At 43.2% G+C, this 17,674-nt stretch overlaps 1 protein-coding gene across 1 annotated transcript in view; it reads right to left on the bottom strand.

Moving 5' to 3' along the window:
* NKAIN3 (sodium/potassium transporting ATPase interacting 3) overlaps nucleotides 1–17,674 on the bottom strand; it is an 829,211-nt gene that overhangs the window by 347,232 nt on the left and 464,305 nt on the right. Inside the window, exon 3 of the mRNA XM_030214894.1 lies at nucleotides 17,424–17,504. Coding sequence (XP_030070754.1) covers nucleotides 17,424–17,504 — 81 coding nt within the window. The remainder of the gene's footprint in view (nucleotides 1–17,423; nucleotides 17,505–17,674) is intronic.

The raw sequence follows: 17,674 nt of genomic DNA, 5'->3' as shown, positions 1-17,674 counted from the left end.
TTGTTCTGAACCTATCGAAAACTGTTACTCTCTGGGTCTCTGGTCATGCTCTTGCACCTTCTGTTACCCTTTCCCTGTATAATACCATTGTCCAGCTGGTCCAGTCCATGAAGTATCTTGGGGTGACCCTTGATTCTCAGTTATCTTTCAGCCCACATATCTCCTCTGTTGTGAAGGCCTCCTTCTGCTCCCTCTATTTGCTCTCTTCACCCATACCTGGATGATTCCTCCTGTGCTACTCTTTGCTCTTTGATCCTTTCTTATCTGGATTACAATAACATTGTCTATTCCAGTCTCCCTCAGGTTTCTATCAAATGGCTTCAGAAAGTCCAGAACAGTGCAATCCAGTTACTTGCTCATGCCCAGAAACTTGATCCAGCATACTTGTAAATAAAGCATGGATCTAAGTTGCAAGATCTGCAGATTGCAGGTATGGCCTCAGGAGCTGCAGCTGCCAACAACACCAGAAAGAAGCCTGAGCCACGGCAGAAACTATAGGGAAAAAAATAACTGGGCACAAGGATCACCCCCAAAATTTTGACACTGTCAACTGAAGAAATGACTCTTTGACCTCTGGACATTTTCTTTAATCATACAGTTCCAGTCTATCTTTTCCACTTTCCTCTTTTGTTTTCTCTTCATTCAATGTTTTTTTTCTTTCATTTTGTTTATTCTCTCTCTACTTGTCTTTTTTACTTCCTTCTCTGTATCTCTCTGAGATTGATCCTTCACAGACTTCTCTTTCCACCCTCTAGCCACTCACAGCTAGACGACATTTCTCCCTTTTACCTGCTAGTTTCGAGTTTCCCTTTATTCACCTTTCACCTATCCATCAGCCTTTCATCTCCCTTCTCTAACTCTTTCTCTTGCATCCCATAGGCATACATATAGGTGGAGTGTGGTTAGAGCAGACAATTATACATGTAAATAATAGAATAGTATACTTTATACATATTTTTAGCAATCTAGGCACAATCATTTATACCAGCTGGTTGGTGTAAGTGGTTGCATCAAAAATATATCATGTATTTCCCCTGATATACTAGTATTTAATAAAGAAAAGTAGGTGCCTACATTCCTTTATAGAATAGGCTTTAAATAGGTGCCCGCTTACATAAGTACATAAGTAATGCCATACTGGGAAAAGACCAAAGGTCCATCGAGCCCAGCATCCTGTCCCCGACAGTGGCCAATCAGGTCAAGGGCACCTGGCAAGCTACCCAAACGTACAAACATTTTATACAAATTATTCCCAAAATTGCGGATTTTTCCCAAGTCCATTTAGTAGCGGTCTATGGACTTGTCCTTTAGGAAATCGTCCAACCCCTTTTTAAACTCTGCCAAGCTAACTGCCTTCACTACGTTCTCCGGCATAATTACCCTCACTGTGCAACATGAAAAATTGTTCAGATTTTCTATGAAAGCATAAGGGACATGCGGATAATGCATCATAGTAAATCACGCTTTATAGATAAAGGTCATATGGCCTATCCGATCTGCCCATCCATGGGGTAAATTCTATATATGTCAGCAAAAAATTGACATAAAAAAGCGCTATTCTACAGAATGCGCTTAAAGTTAGGCATAGTTTATAGAATAGCAGTAATGTGGTGGAAATACCCATGTGAAGATTTAGGCACAGATGCCCTTATTCTTGAACTACATGCATTTCTTAAAGGCATGCCTACAGTCTGCCCATGATCCTCCCATTTCTACACCCCCTTTTTTGACTCGCACATAAAATTTAAGCATGGATCCTATGCCTAAATTTACATGCATACATTTTAATTACATAGTGCCAATAATTGCTTGTTAAAAAGCTAATTATCAGTGCTAATAGCTCATCATTCAGTTAAATTGTGTGTGCAGACTTGGCATGTACCCAAATTTGTACATGTCAGGGAGACCAGTGCACTAGAAATGCTGGCTCCTTCCACAACCAAATGGCTTGCATTTGGTCGTTTCTGAGATGGACATCCTTGGTTTCGATTATCGCCGAAAATCAGAAACGACCATGTTTAGGGACTTCCAAATCTAGGGACGACCAAATTTAAAGATTTGGCCGTCCCTGACGGTATTTTCGAAATGAAAGATGGACGTCCATCTTTTTCGAAAATAAGGGTTTCCCCGACCCTAGATCGGAACGTTTTGCGAGGACGTCCAAATCAAAACATGGACGTCCCTTTCAAAAATGCTCCTCCAGGTATTTCACATGTAGAGAAAAAAAGTGACAGTTGGAGAATTTCAGAGACAGTGCATTTTGAGTGATGTGATAATTACAGATTGTATACATGCAATAATATGATTCTTGCGTGTGACATCAGTTGTGCCGGGGATTGGTTATTATTGTGTATGTTTTGAACTTTAAAATAAGAAATCTGGTTAGTATATTTGTTAATTGTAAAGGCTTCCAGAAAATTCCTGGAAACTTCAGCACACATTGGAGCTAAATATTAGTCAAATCTTTTAACTTTAAATGAGATGCATTGAGCGTTTCTGTCTACTTCAAAGCTGTGACATTTACTTACCACCTATCTTTCTGGCAAATCAGAGCTCTTTAACTATTTACCTTTTTCAATTCTGACTGCTCTTTTTAAAGTCCCTGTCAGTGGCTCAGGGGCAGTGCTGTGCATCTCCATGCAAACAGATCATAGTTTAATTTTTGGCTGACCTTTCCCAGTCCCCCTGTTAGTTTGGGAAGAGATACTTCACAGGCAGCTTTCAGAGCCTCTTGGAAGGGGAAGGGGATGAACTAGTTATTACACAGCAATGGTGCCTAAAGGTCAGATTAAAGCCCATGATTGCAGATTTACAGAAGGAAACGTTTTGCAAGATCTACCCCGGCCCCGCACTACAGACTGACTGATGTACATTTGCATGGGATATACAATAGGAGAAACATTCCTAGGTAGCTTCAAATGAGAACTCATGCTGCCAGATCCAGCCATAGTTCTGACTGAGTTGAAAACCCGAAAGGAAATGGAGGAAAAATGGTGGGGTCAAATATACATATATATGTATAGGTTTACACCATAGGAAAATATTGGATTTTACTAAGCTGCATTAAGCATTACTGCACATTTAACATACCAAAAATAGCCTAACGTAGTACACGCTAAAGTATTTTGTGTTAGCTGTGGGATCTGAACGCGGTAAGCATGTGGTAATTATTATTATTTAGCAGTATGTCAGGGACACATCTACATTGCCACGAACTAATTGGTTAGCACATAGCTAACACGGGGTCCTTACTGTCACTTAAACAGGTGATGGTAAGAGCTCTTGCATTAATCTTTTTAACAGCTGTGTGCTAATGCTAACTTTAGTGCATGGCTGTTAACGAAAAAAATTGAAAAAAAAGCCCTTTTTGCCAGTCACACTAAAAATGGGCTTAGTGTGTGGGAAAGGCCTGCATAAGGCCTCAAAACGCCCATGCTAATACCAGCTCATAGTGCAGCTTAGTAAAAGGCCTCCTTGGTTATCAAGTGCCTACAATCTGGAATAACTTGTCCAGAGGACTTCAGTCTCAGACATCTTATCTAGGCTTTGTCTTTTCAAAACTTTTCTGTTTGTTAAGTTGTTTTGCCTGATGAATGTTCTTGGGAGATTTGTACTTCCCATTTTTAGTTCCAGCCTCTTTCTTCTGATCCATTTTGGGCCCATTTGGGGAGCTGGCGGAATACAAATGCACAGATTGTATTATACTTGATTATAGCAATGATAAAAATATTCTCACATAATATGCACATAATTTTTATTACCACTACCATGGACTGCTGGAAGGAAGTGCATTTAATACAACCCTCAGTTTCATCTAAGTGGCGGCAGACTGAGATAAGTAAATATGGCGCATTTTATAGTAGTAATTCACAATGGCGCACCAGCCACTGGTGTTAAAAAGTGCCAAGGCTATACATTTGCCCTGCTATTTCACTGCGAGGAATTGCATAATTTAATACTGACACTGACCCCCTAATACTATAAAAGTCGCCAAAAATTGCATGCAGAAATTTAGGTATATCTGTGATTTGCACGCATAATTTAATAGAATAACAAGCCAATTAGTGCCAATAATTGGCTTTTTAATAAGCAAATATTGGCACTAATTAGATTTAATTGGGACTTACGCACATAAATTTAGGTGCATAATCTGCACCTACAATTTACACGTGGCCTGAAAAAGGGGAGGCGTGGAAATGGGAGGGTCATGGACGTTTTGTGGCAGATCAGGGGTGTGGTTGTGAGTTACGCACATAATTATAGAATATGGGTGCTCCGCGTGTAAATTTAGGAATGGGCATGTGCACTATGGTTTTGTTGGTGCAAATGGTAGTGCCTAAATTTATGTACAACCTCTCTGCTTTAATGTTATGCTATGTATTATTAGGAAAGGAATGGAAAACAAATATTGTGTTCAATTCTGGTCGCCGCATCTCAAAAAAGATATAGTGGAATTAGAAAAGGTACAGAGAAGGGCGACAAAAATGATAAAGGGGATGGACGACTTCCCTATGAGTAAAGGCTAAAGCGGCTAGGGCTCTTCAGCTTGGAGAAAGGGCAGCTGAGGGGAGATATGATAGAGGTCTATAAAATAATGAGTGGAGTTGAACGGGTAGATGTGAAGTGTCTGTTCACGCTTTCCAAAAATACTAGGACTAGGGGGCATGCGATGAAGCTACAATGTAGTAAACTTAAAACGAATCGGAGAAAAGTTTTCTTTACTCAACGTGTAATTAAACTCTGTAATTCATAGCCAGAGAATGTGGTAAAGGCGGTTAGCTTAGCAGAGTTTTAAAAAGGCTTGGACGGCTTCCTAAAGAAAAAGTCTATAGACCATTATTAAATGGACTTGGGGAAAATCCACTATTTCTGGGATAAGCAGTATAGAATGTTTTGTACTTTTTTGGGATCTTGCCAGGTATTTGTGACCTGGATTGGCCACTATTGGAAACAGGATGCTGGGCTTGATGGACCTTTGGTCTTTCCCAGTATGGCAATACTTATGTAACTGCGCTGAATTTTAGACGCTGTTTATTTAATACCGCTTAAGTGGGGTTTTTTGGTGTTGATTTTTTTAGATGTCATTTATAGAATTCACCAGTGATTTAGAATTATGAGAATAATTCCAGAAGGAGCCACCTCGTTTTAGGGGGGCATGAGTGCACAGAAATGGTGGTATTCTAGTCAGTTATGCATGAAAGTGGCTACTTACGTGGGTAAATGACCTCTTACAGAATATTGATTATTGGAAAGGTATGTGCCAGGATTTGATGATGTGTACTTTGCCAATGGGTGTACGCATGGACAGAGTTTGGATGGAGCATGGGTTGGGCACACAAATATATTACTATAATTTACATTCATTCTGGCTAACATCTAAGTGTGGACATTTACACCAGCTATTTTCTGCCACTTCTGGCATTCTGTAAAGAAAGTGTGTGCTTACTTATCTATATAAAATAGACAAAATAGGCACTGCTTACCTTCTTATCCTAGGCATCTTGTTATAGAATTATCCTCATCACATGGCTGCTAAGAGACAAAAGCAGGCCCAGGACAAACCTGTAGCACTATGAATAACAGCAGAGGCATAACCAGCAATCCATTTTTGTGGGGGGGGGGGGGGGGGGGGGGGGGAGGGACTGGGGGGGCCACCCATTCCTTTCTGCTCTCTCTCTCTCTCCAACTCCATCAACCTCCACTAAAAATTTTACCTTTGTTGTCATGGATGCCCAAGCTCAGCCAGAGAAATAGCTCTGCGTCCTGAACCTTCCCTAGTGTGAGGATGTCAGCAGCATGCTTTCTAACCACTGATGCTGGTACTCTTTGCACATGTTCAGTACATGCGTGGGAACTGAGCCTGAACGGAGTGCTGGTGTCAGCTGCTAGAAAGCATGCTGCCAACTTCCTCACACCAGGGGAGGTATGGGTCTTGGAGTTCTTTGGCTGGTGGGGCATGGGCATTCCCGCCAGCCATTCCAGGGATTATAGTTGGGGGCCCAAGTTCAAAGTGGAGGGGCCCAGGCCCACATGTAACTGGGTCAGCTGGGTCCCCCTTGGCCCCCATGCCCCCCTCTCAGCGGGCCTGCCTCATTGTGTCTAATAATATAATCTTCGCCACCAATTTCTCACTCATATATACAGTGGCGTACCAAGGGGGGGCGGTCCGCCCCAAGTGCACGCCGCTGGGGGGGGTGCCGCGCGACTGTCGGCTCTTCGTTTTCATGCTCCCTCTGCCCCAGAACAGGTTATTTCCTGTTCCGGGGCAGAGGGAGCATGAAAACGAAGAGCCGGCAGGAGCGCGGCACCCTCCCCCCCACTAGCGGTGTGCAACCGGGGGGGTTCTTTCGCCGGGGGATCGGGGGTTCTTTCTCCGGGGGGGCATCGTGCTGTTCCGGGGGGGGGGGGGGGGGTGCTGCACCCGGGGGGGGGGGGGCGGGGCGGGTGTCAGCCTCCCTAAGAATGCCACTGCATATATATTTCATTTAGGAGGGAAGTTACTACACTGCAGAAAAAAATACGGCATTTTGCTGCAGCTTAGTTTACCACAGGAGTCACTAACCAGTGGTAAGACAGTACTGCAAGTTAGTGACTCCTATGGTAAAGGGATAATGCCGCTTGTAACAAACCTCACAAGCTTCATTATTCTGCTCCCTGGAGCCCTGAGCTACTAACACACAACCCAGTGCTCCCAGGGAACCTCTTTTAAAATGGCCTTCCAAAGTGACCCCTAATGCTAGTCTCATGGTACTACTTCTATGGGGGTCATGTTTTGATATAAGGGAATATGGCCCATAGAGGAGTACCTAGCAGTCCAATTTTGGGGGGGAGGGGAGGGGTGGACTAGGGGGTCACACATTTCCTCCTCCGCCCCCCCCCCCCTCCCTCACGTTAGAAATTGTACCTTTGCTGGCAGGGATGTTGAAGCCTTGCCAGATGAGATCTGCTGCCTGAGCAGCCCCTCCACCTCATGCTGCCTCAGAAGAGAGGAAGTCAGCAGCGTGCCTCTAGCCGTTCCCTGCATATGTTCAGTTCATCTGAGTCTGCTAAGCAGGCAGTATTTATTTTTTTCTTATTTGGGGGGGGAGGGGCATATCACAGGCAGAAAATGGGCGTGGCTGCACTAAATTTGCTAAATAGATACTTTTGTTCTGTTTTCACAGAAGAAAATCCTGGAGAAGGAACGCAATGGACTGGAAATAGTACAAATGAGAATGAAGTGGATAGAGCACCGTTCACGGAAGAAAGTGTGTATCAACAACTTGAAAAGCTAAAGGTAGACAAAGCCATGGGACCGGATGGGACCCATCCCAGGATATTGAGGGAGCTCAGAGAGGTTTTGGCGGGTCCTCTTAAAGATTTGTTTAATATATCCTTGCAGACGGGAAAGGTTCCGAGGGACTGGAGAATGGCAGAGGTGGTCCCTCTTCACAAAAGTGGTGATAGGGAAGACGCTGGAAACTACAGCCGGTAAGCCTCACTTCGGTTATTGGAAAAGTAATGGAAGCGATGCTGAAGGAAAGGATAGTGAATTTCCTGGAAGCAAATAAGTTGCAAGATCCGAGACAACATGGTTTTACCAAAGGGAAATCGTGCCAAATGAATCTCATTGAGTTCTTTGATTGGGTGACAGGAGGACGTAATCTACTTACATTTCAGCAAAGCTTTTGACACGGTTCCCCACAGGAGGCTCTTAAATAAACTGGATGGGCTGAAGATAGGACCTGAAGTGGTGAACTGGATTAGGAACTGGTTGACGGACAGACGCCAGAGGGTGGTGGTGAATGGAATTCGCTCGGAGGAGGGAAAGGTGAGTAGTGGAGTGCCTCAGGGATCGGTGCTGGGGCCGATTCTGTTCAATATATTTGTGAGTGACATTGCCGAAGGGTTAGAAGGTAATGTTTGCCTATTTGCGGATGATACTAAGATCTGTAACAGAGTGGACACCCGGGAGGGAGTGGAAAACATGAAAAAGGATTTGAGGAAGCTAGAAGAATGGTCTAAGGTTTGGCAATTAAAATTCAATGCGAAGAAATGCAAAGTGATGCACTTAGGGAATTGAAATCTACGGGAGACGTATGTGTTAGGCGGGGAGAGTCTGATAGGTACGGGCGGAGAGAGGGATCTTGGGGTGATAGTATCTGAGGATTTGAAGGCGACGAAACAGTGTGACAAAGCAGTGGCCGTAGCTAGAAGGTTGTTAGGTTGTATAGAGAGAGGTGTGACCAGCAGAAGAAAGGGGGTGTTGATGCCCCTATATAAGTCGTTGGTGAGGCCCCACCTGGAGTATTGTGTTCCGTTTGGGAGGCCGTATCTTGTTAAGGATGTAAAAAGAATTGAAGCAGTGCAAAGAAAAGCTACGAGAATGGTATGGGATTTGCGTTACAAGACGTATGAGGAGAAACTTGCTGAACTAAACATGTATACTCTGGAGGAAAGGAGAAACAGGGGTGATATGATACAGACGCTCAAATATTTGAAAGGTATTAATCCGTAAACGAATCTTTTCCGGAGATGGGAAGATGGTAGAACGAGAGGACATGAAATGAGATTGAAGGGGGGCAGACTCAAGAAAAATGTCAGAAGTATTTTTTCACGGAGAGAGTAGTGGATGCTTGGAATGCCCTCCCGCGGGAGGTGGTGGAAATGAAAACAGTAACGGAATTCAAACATGCGTGGGATAAGCATAAAGGAATCCTGTTCAGAAGGAAGGGATCCTCAGAAGATTAGCCGAGATTGGGTGGTAGAGCCGGTGGTGGGAGGTGGGGCTGGGGGTTGGGAGGCGGGGCTAGTGCTGGGCAGACTTCTACGGTCTGTTCCCTGAAAATGACAGATGCAAATCAAGGTAAGATATACACAAAAAGTAGCACATATGAGTTTATCTTGTTGGGCAGACTGGATGGACCGTGCATGTCTTTTTCTGCCGTCATCTACTATGGTACTATGTTACTATGTAAATTGGAAAGTCATGTGATAGGAGGTAGTGTTCTATTGTGGATTAAATACAGGTTAAAAGATAGAAAACAAAGAGTAGGGTTAAATGTTTAGTATTCTCACAGAAGAAGGAGCTTAGTCAAGATCAGGAGACGGGGCTGGTGGTAGGGAGGCGGCGATAGTGCTGGGAAGACTTATACGGTCTGTGCCAGAGCCGGTGGTGGGAAGCGGGGCTGGTGGTTGGGAGGCGGGGATAGTGCTGGGCAGACTTGTACGGTCTGTGCCAGAGCCAGTGGTTGGGAGGCGAGGATATAGCTGGGCAGACTTATACGGTCTGTGCCAGAGCCAGTGGTTGGGAGGCGGGGCTGGTGCTTGGGAGGTGGGGATAGTGCTGGGCAGACTTATACGGTCTGTGCCCTGAAGAGCACAGGTACAAATCAAAGTAGGGTATACACAAAAAGTAGCACATATGAGTTATCTTGTTGGGCAGACTGGATGGACCGTGCAGGCCTTTTTCTGTCGTCATCTACTATGTTACTATGTTACTATCCAGCTTATAATTGAAAAAGAAAAACGCCTATATTGCGACCCAAATTGGGAGATAGACGTTTATCTCACAAAAACGAATAAAGCGGTATAATCGAAAGCCGAATTTGGACGTTTTCAACTGCACTCCGTCGTGGATGCGGACAAAGTTGATGGGGGCGTGTCGAAGGCGTGGTGAAGGTGGAACTGGGGCATGGTTATCGGGCGATCAGAGATGGGCGCCTTTCGCCGATAATGGAAAAAAAATATGCATTTTTAGCGAGAATTTAGGGCACTTTTCCTGGACCCTGTTTTTCCACGAATAAGGCCCCAAAAAGTGCCCTAAATGACCAGATGACCACTGGAGGGAATCGGGGATGACCTCCCCTGACTCCCCCAGTGGTCACAAACCCCTTCCCACCACAAAATATGCCGTTTCACAACTTTTTATTTTCACCCTCAAATGTCATACCCACCTCCCTGGCAGCAGTATGCAGGTCACTGGAGCAGTTATTAGGGGGTGCAGTGGACTTCAGGCAGGTGGACCCAGGCCCATCTCCCCCCCACCTGTTACACTTGTGCTGGTAAATGGGAGCCCTCCAAACCGCCCCCCAAACCCACTGTACCCACATGTAGGTGCCCCCCTTCACCCCTTAGGGCTATAGTAATGGTGTAGACTTGTGGGCAGTGGGTTTTGAGGGGGATTTGGGGGGCTCAACACCCAAGGGAAGGGTGCTATGCACCTGGGAGCTGTTTTACCTTGTTTTTTTTTTTTGTAAAAGTGCCCCCTAGGGTGCCCGGTTGGTGTCCTGGCATGTGAGGGGGACCAGTGCACTACGACTCCTGGCCCCTCCCACAAACAAATGCCTTGGATTTAAATCGTTTTTGAGCTGAGCGCTTTCGGTTTCCATTATTGCTGAAAAACAAAAACGCCCAGCTCAAAAAAAGATAAACGTCCATGTTTTTCGAAAATACGGTTTGGTCCGCCCCTTCATGGACCCGTTCTCGGAGATAAACGCCCATGGAGATAGACATTTTCCTTCTATTATGCCTCTCCATGTAATCATTAGCACCACGCTAACTGGTTACTGTCTCCATAACTTGGGAGCCCTTAGTGCTTCCTAAATAAGAGGCAGTAAGTGCTCCCGTGGTCTTTTTTTTTTTTTTTGTAATGGTCGTGTGTTAATGCTAACATTAGCACATGGCCATATATTCAAGAAATAGGAAATTGCCTCTTTTACAGCCACACAGGAAAGGCCCACGTAAGGACAGACTGGGCCCGATATTCAGACCGCGGGAGTTAGCCGGGCTGCCTCCCGTGGTCAGCGCTGAGCCCAGATATTCAATGCCAGGCAGTTCGCGGTGACCGGCATTGAATAGCCAGTTTATTTTTGTCCGGTTTAAACATAACTGACCAAGTCAATATTTAGCGCTGGCCAGTTAAGTTTAAACCAGCCAAAGGTAAGCCTGCTATTTCGGTGGCCCAATTTGCTGCCAAACTTAGTTGGCGATGCGCTGAATATTCATACATATCTGGCTATATCACTCGATATAGCCGGTTATCCGCTAAGCACTGCCCACAAATATTCAGTGGCAGATAACCGGCTATCTCCCACTGAACATTTGCAGATAGCCAGTTATGTGCAATTTAACCGGACAGGAGTCTGCACTGAATTTCGGGCAGACTGTGCCTAACACAGTTTAGCAAAAGGGTCCCTTAATACATGCCAAACTATTAACATGTTAACCTACAAATCGAAAGAAGACTAAAAGAAAGTTAACCAAATTCAGCAAGGGGGAACTGAGGCCAATGCCAGACAGACTTCTACGGTCTGTGTCTCCCAAATGGCAAAGGCAGATGAAGCTTCAGTAACTCCAGTGTTTTGTTCTGTGCATATCCCTAACAGCCACCATAGAGCCAGGATGGAATTTACTAGATGGTTCTTGCCATTCTTACGTTGATGGCCAAATCTATAAAATGGTGCATAATGGGCTAGATTCAATCTATGGCATCCAAAATTAGGCTAAGCAAGTATTCTGAAAGGCTTCTCTGTGTAGAGCGTCCTTTATAGAATACTAGCTTTCTGCGCATTTCACGCCTGGCATTTATACCTGCCAAAGGCTGATGTAAATGTTGGCACCCAACCGATAGCAGGTAGGTGCGCAAATGCAGATATTCTGAAACATGGCGCCTGAATTCTGGGAATGGCCCTGACCGGCCCATGCCCCCTTTGGAGTTGCATGCTATGAAATTTGGGCACGCATCTTATAGAATTGGGCCTAGGCCATATCCATGCTTAACCCCTAATTGCTTCCAATTAATTGCTTGTTAACTGTAGTCATTGATTGTTAGCGTCTAATTGACAAATTCATTTACACACGGATCTGGGCGCCCAAATTTGGGCAACCTATACAGAATTCGTGAGTAAGCTCTCAGCAATAGATTGTATAAAAGAAAGTTTCAGAACATCCAATGATTCTCTTTCCTTGTGCTTTTTTTTTTTTTTAAATCTCATATTATCATAGCTGTGTCTTGCTTTAATAAGTTGCAGCCCAGAACAGCATGCCTCAAATTGTGTTGTAAGGAAGCAGGTAGCATGTAGCAATCACAAATAATACGTGTAGCTGCTAGTAATGAATCAAATGACATTTCTGTAAAAAATGACTACTTCTAGCCTTCCATGAAGGGCACATTACAAGTGCTTGGAATTTTCAATTAACAGCCACTAATACCACCTAAGGCCATAGCTATTATGCTGGAATTGGGCAATGCTGTTTCTGCTTAGCATTACATCGCATAACTTAGTTGTAAATTGGATTTTCAAGTAGTGAATTTTTTCAAAAGGTTGGTGCCTTCTAAAACGTTACATGGAAATATGCCTTATGCTACCACATGCATATTACATCTTTTAATTGTGCAGGAGTAGACGGAAACAGGCCATGTCTTAAAATGAAAGACCATGCTGCCTTCAATTTCTTGAGTAAATGTATCGTTTCTGCTCTAACCCATCTAACCGCTGCCATGGGAAATTATATATTTCATATGAGCAGGTGATTGCATTTAAAGAGAACACCTTTTTCCAACTTTCTTTGTACTTTACCTATGATTACAGAAACATTCAGCCAAATATGGAAAATGAGGAGTCTTTGTTTATGTGAAAATTGCCTACCCTGCAGGGGGTATGAGTAAAAATGTTCTACAATGTGTGCACTTTTTCTCACATTGAATGGAAGTATTCCCAGGGGTGAGATTAGGGTACGGATTGCAGCATGTGTGGTTTTGCATATTATTTTGTCTAGAAGGACAAGCAGAAAAAGGAGGTGCAAATATGTGGGAGTATGTGTTTCTTTGAAAATCTTGAAACGGAAGTTGCTTGCACACTTTCATTTTAAAAATCTTCAGCTAAAAAGTACTCGTGGTCTTGGAAACAATGCATGAAAACTTCCCCTTGTGTAAAGTCTGTTTTGTATATGGAAAATATTACTTATTTTAGAATCTTTTTTAATGTACTATATTTTTCATTGTTCAATTTGCCTAAACCACTCCACATATTTGTAGACATATAGTGAGGTGGTAATGTGACATGGAAGGGCATTTTCGAAAGGGATGTCCACATTTTGATTTGGACGTCCTCGCAAAAAGTCTCGATCTAGGGGCAGGGAAACCTGTATTTTTGAAACAAGATGGACATCCATCTTTCGTTTCGATAATACAGTCAGGGACATCCAAATCCTGAAATTTGGTCATCCCTAGACATGGACGTTTCTGATTTTCAGCGATTTTCGAAACCAAGGATATCCAGGACTAGTGTTTTTATTCATGTTTTCTAAAACTTTACATATCACCCGGCTTCGACAGGTCTTAGCGGCTTACAAGCGTACTAAAGGATGGGTGTGGTATTACACATGCAAAATAGCAAAGACAAAAAGTAATCCACAAAAAATGAAACTTATACTCTTGTAATATGAGGTGAAGGGAAGGAAAAGCCTCAAAGTAGCTCTCAAAGCATGTAGCTCCCAACATGTATGGGGATCTGTATACGTTGGGAGCTACATGTTTTGAGAGCTACTATGAGGCTTTTCCTTCCCTTTACCTTATATTACAAGAGTATAAGTTTCATTTTTTGTGGATTACTTTTTGTCTTAGTGGTTTCCAATACATTAAAATAAGAAACTATAAAAAGAACTCCACAAAAATAGGAAAGACCTATGCATTTATACCACAATTAACAATTAAAAAACAACCATACCACTCATGTATACCTTGAAGATAATACTCTACCTACACTGAGACTATAGGGCCCTGCCAGGGATAGGACTGAAGATTACATAAATTCAAGAGACTTTTTGTTCTTTAGTTTATCCAGTCTGTGAAATGAACATGGTTTACACACTTGTAAATACAAATCAACATTTAAGGTTCAAGGTTGGTTTTATTTGATTATCTGCCTAAAGCAAAGTCATCAATGTGGATTAAATTTAATAAAATCATTAAAAGAATGGAATTCTGTATCAACAGGACAGTAAGAGAAAATGGGTAGAAAGAAAAAAAGGACAAGAGAAGAATCTGTATTCTGCCTTCCACAGACTCCTAGGGCAAAGATGTCCTCCTAAGGTGCACTAGCGTTTTTAGCGCTTAGTAAACAGCACAGCATATTAAACAGGGCCCAAAGTGTTTTTGTTCCACTTTTACCTCTCTGTGGGGCCTTTTTACAAAGCAGCGATGAGCCCAATGTGGCTGCCTGGCAGTAGTTCCCACCCCCAGCACGCCATCATATCTGGCATTACAAAATTATTTTTAGTTTTGTAGTGCCGGTGTGTACCCAGCAGTAATCGGACAGTGCCGTTCGCTGCCCAGTTACTGCCAGGTTAGCGTAGGAACCCTTACCGCCACCTCAATGGGTAGCGGTAAAGGCTCCCCCCCCCCAAAAAAAAATGTTTGCACGGCAAGTGCTTCACTTGCCACATAGCCATTTCCTGAAGAAAAGAAAGACCTATCTTTTACCCGCTGCGGTAAAAGGAGGCTTTGGTGCCCGTCAAACACATGCACCAATGCTAGAACAGGCCCCCTTTTGCTGCAGCTTAGTAAAAGGGGCCCTGTGTTTGTTGAGGTTCCATTCCTAGACACCATCCATGCTACCACAGGCTCTTAAAATATTTATCCATTTACAGCTCAACAACTTTAATTCAATTTAGTTTAGTTCAAATTTTGATATACTGCCTTTCAAAGTCAGGGACAAATACACAAAGTGATTTATAGCAGCAAAATTATTCAAAACGAAAGATAAATAGAATAAAACAAAACAAAAGAAGATGATACCATTTTTATTAAACTAACAATATATTTTCTGATGAGCTTTTGAAGGTAACCTTCTTCTTCAGATCATATGATGACATGTATCAGAATATATATATATGTGTGAAAAGCATTCCAATGACGGCCTTATGGGAAAAGGAAGGCGTGAGGGAAGGTGAGGAACAGGGAGAGATACATGGGTAATCAGAGGGTGACCAAGTAATATAATTTTATGGTTTATAATGTAATAGGAAACCCAGGGCCTCTTTTACTAAGATGCATAGGCATCTACGTGTGCCCAATGTGTGCCAAATTGGAGTTACCGGCCGGTTACCATGTGGCCCTTGCAGTAATTTCAATTTTGGTGCACGTCTGCTATGCGCATCTGAAAAATATTTTTTATTTTCTGACACAGGCAGTGGATGCACGCCAAGTGGCATCTGACGTGCATAGGTCATTACCACCCAAATTCTTTACCGCTAGGTCTATGGCTGACGGTAAGGTCTCAGACCCAAAATGGACACGCACGGCAATTTTGATTTTGATGCATGTCCTTTTTCAGCAAAAAAGAGGCATTTTTTTGTAGGCGTGCTGAAAAATTGATCCTGCGTGCGCCCAAAACCCGCGCCTACAGTACTGCAAGCCATTTTTCAGTGCACCTTTGTAAAAGGACCCCCCCCCCCCCTCAGATGGTTTTGAAATTTCACTTTGAGTTTAGCCACTCATCTATTCATCCCAGTGTACTACCCATCTTGTCCCCATCTTTATATGTGCACTTGGTCCCTCAGCTACATAGAAAACTATTAACATCATATCTATGCTATTTGAATGTTCTGCTGCGTTACTTATTAGGTGTTTCATTGGTATTAGGCTGACATTGTATTATATCTATGTTATTTGAATATTCTTCCATGCTGTCTATTATGGTATTGTATTGTATTGTTTGTATTGTACAGACATCATATTTATTGTATTTGTTATATTTGGTCATTTGACTATTGTTGTGTTGATAAAAATTGTAAGTTTTATGTTAAACTGGATGTACTGTACACTGCCATGGGTGAATCTGTTCATAAAGGTGGTTAATCCTAATAAATAAATAAAATAAATCAAAAAATGTATTACATTAGTCCAATAAAAAAGATATCATCTTACTTTCTTTTCTTTGTTCTGTTTCATTTCTATTTATTACCTTAAAAAGTGAACTAACATGGCTACCCTACCACTTTACTCAAAGTGAAAGAGAAATTATAATCTTCAAAGTAAAGAGAAAGAGGAAGGAGTCACAATGCTATACCCAATACCCCAGAGTCATAACCTCAGGCCTACCCTTGAACATTTTACGATAAGATGTGTAATCAAGTCAAAACAAATAAATACATAGATATGCATTCCTCCATGGGATACATAGCACTTCCAGGGATACAACTGTCTAAATTTAAGCACCACTTATTGCTTATATTATACAATACTAGCATTTATGAGGGTAAATGTACACTTACACGCTAAAGTTATAGGTGTGTACATAGGGCTATTCTATAAAGTGCACTAACAGATTTAGTACATGCTAACAATCAGTGTGCGCTAAATGTTAAGTTGCCCATTTTTTCCTAGGGGTGTCTTATCATTTAGCAGTGGCGTAGCAAGGGCGGGGGGGGCAGTCCACCCCGGGTGTCAACGGGTGGGGGGGGTGCTCCGCTCCGTCCATCCACACCCCCCTTGGCATGGAACCGCCTCCCCCACACACCCCCGATGCAGTCCCCACCTGCCAACCAGGTTCCAGCTCCGTCCACCCCAGCATGGCGCCTCGCATCTGCTGCGCTACTGTAAAAAGAAGAAAATCGCCTCGTCGCTGCAGATGCGAGGCGCCACGCTGGGGTGGACGGAGCTGGAACCTGGTTGGCAGGTGGGGACCGTGTTGGGGGGGGAGGTGTCATTGTCATCGTCGTCACGCTGGGGTGGACAGAGCTGGAACTTGGAAGGCAGGTGGGGGGACTGTGTTGGGGGGGGGGGTGTGCAGTGGCGATCCGCCCTGGGTGTCAGGCAACCAGGGAACGCCACTCTCATTTAGTGTGTGCTAATTGTTAGCACACACTAAAATCCATTAGCGCACCTTAGTAAAAGTACCCTTAAATGCATAAATGCAAGGGCGCATTCACAGGGGCAGAGCCAACATTTACATGCATAACTTACAGAATAATATAAGCTGCGTGTTAACGTGCTGTATTTAATCGCACTCATTTACACCTATTATTGACATGATGTAAGTGGGAGTGCCTAAAGGTAGGCACTCAGCAGAGTAGGGGTGGAGATTGGGCATAGACTGCACATTGCAGCCAGCGCACTGTAGGTGGTATTAGGTACATCTGCACTCATAGCTCCCAAAAGTAAGGCATGCTAGAGTACTTGTCTGTGCAGAAACTGCAAGTGAAATTCTGGACACCCCCTCCCCCAACAGTTGCAGCAGAGCCTTTGCCTGTTAACTCACGTTAAGTGCAAACTCTAACTCTTTGTAAACATGCTCCTATGTGCAATCATGTTTTTTTCCTCATTAGAAAATATTAATGCAATATAAGGGTTATATGATTAATATTCAGATTTTTCATCAAGAGAGTTAAATCAATGTTCTATATTAATCAACAACAAAAAAAGTGGCAGTGGGACTTACCCGAGAGAGTCCACCCACTTCCAAATAGAAGCAGATGATGAAAACATTCCAGGCAACCCAGAGGGCAGTCCACACCGAGTACTATTGGAAAAAGAAGAGGGGCCAGGGAGAAAGAAAGACAAACTGTAAAACTGAAAAAAAAAAAAACCCTCCTGTGTCCAGAAAATATCAATAGAAATAATAATAAACAACCTTTATCAATAATTGCAACTCTTTTGGGACTCATCAGAGTTCACAAAACGCTCTCCTTG

The sequence above is a fragment of the Microcaecilia unicolor genome, chromosome 1 (assembly GCF_901765095.1).
Source record: "Microcaecilia unicolor chromosome 1, aMicUni1.1, whole genome shotgun sequence".
NCBI lineage: Eukaryota > Metazoa > Chordata > Amphibia > Gymnophiona > Siphonopidae > Microcaecilia > Microcaecilia unicolor.
This window is presented reverse-complemented; position numbering and strand designations above follow the sequence as displayed.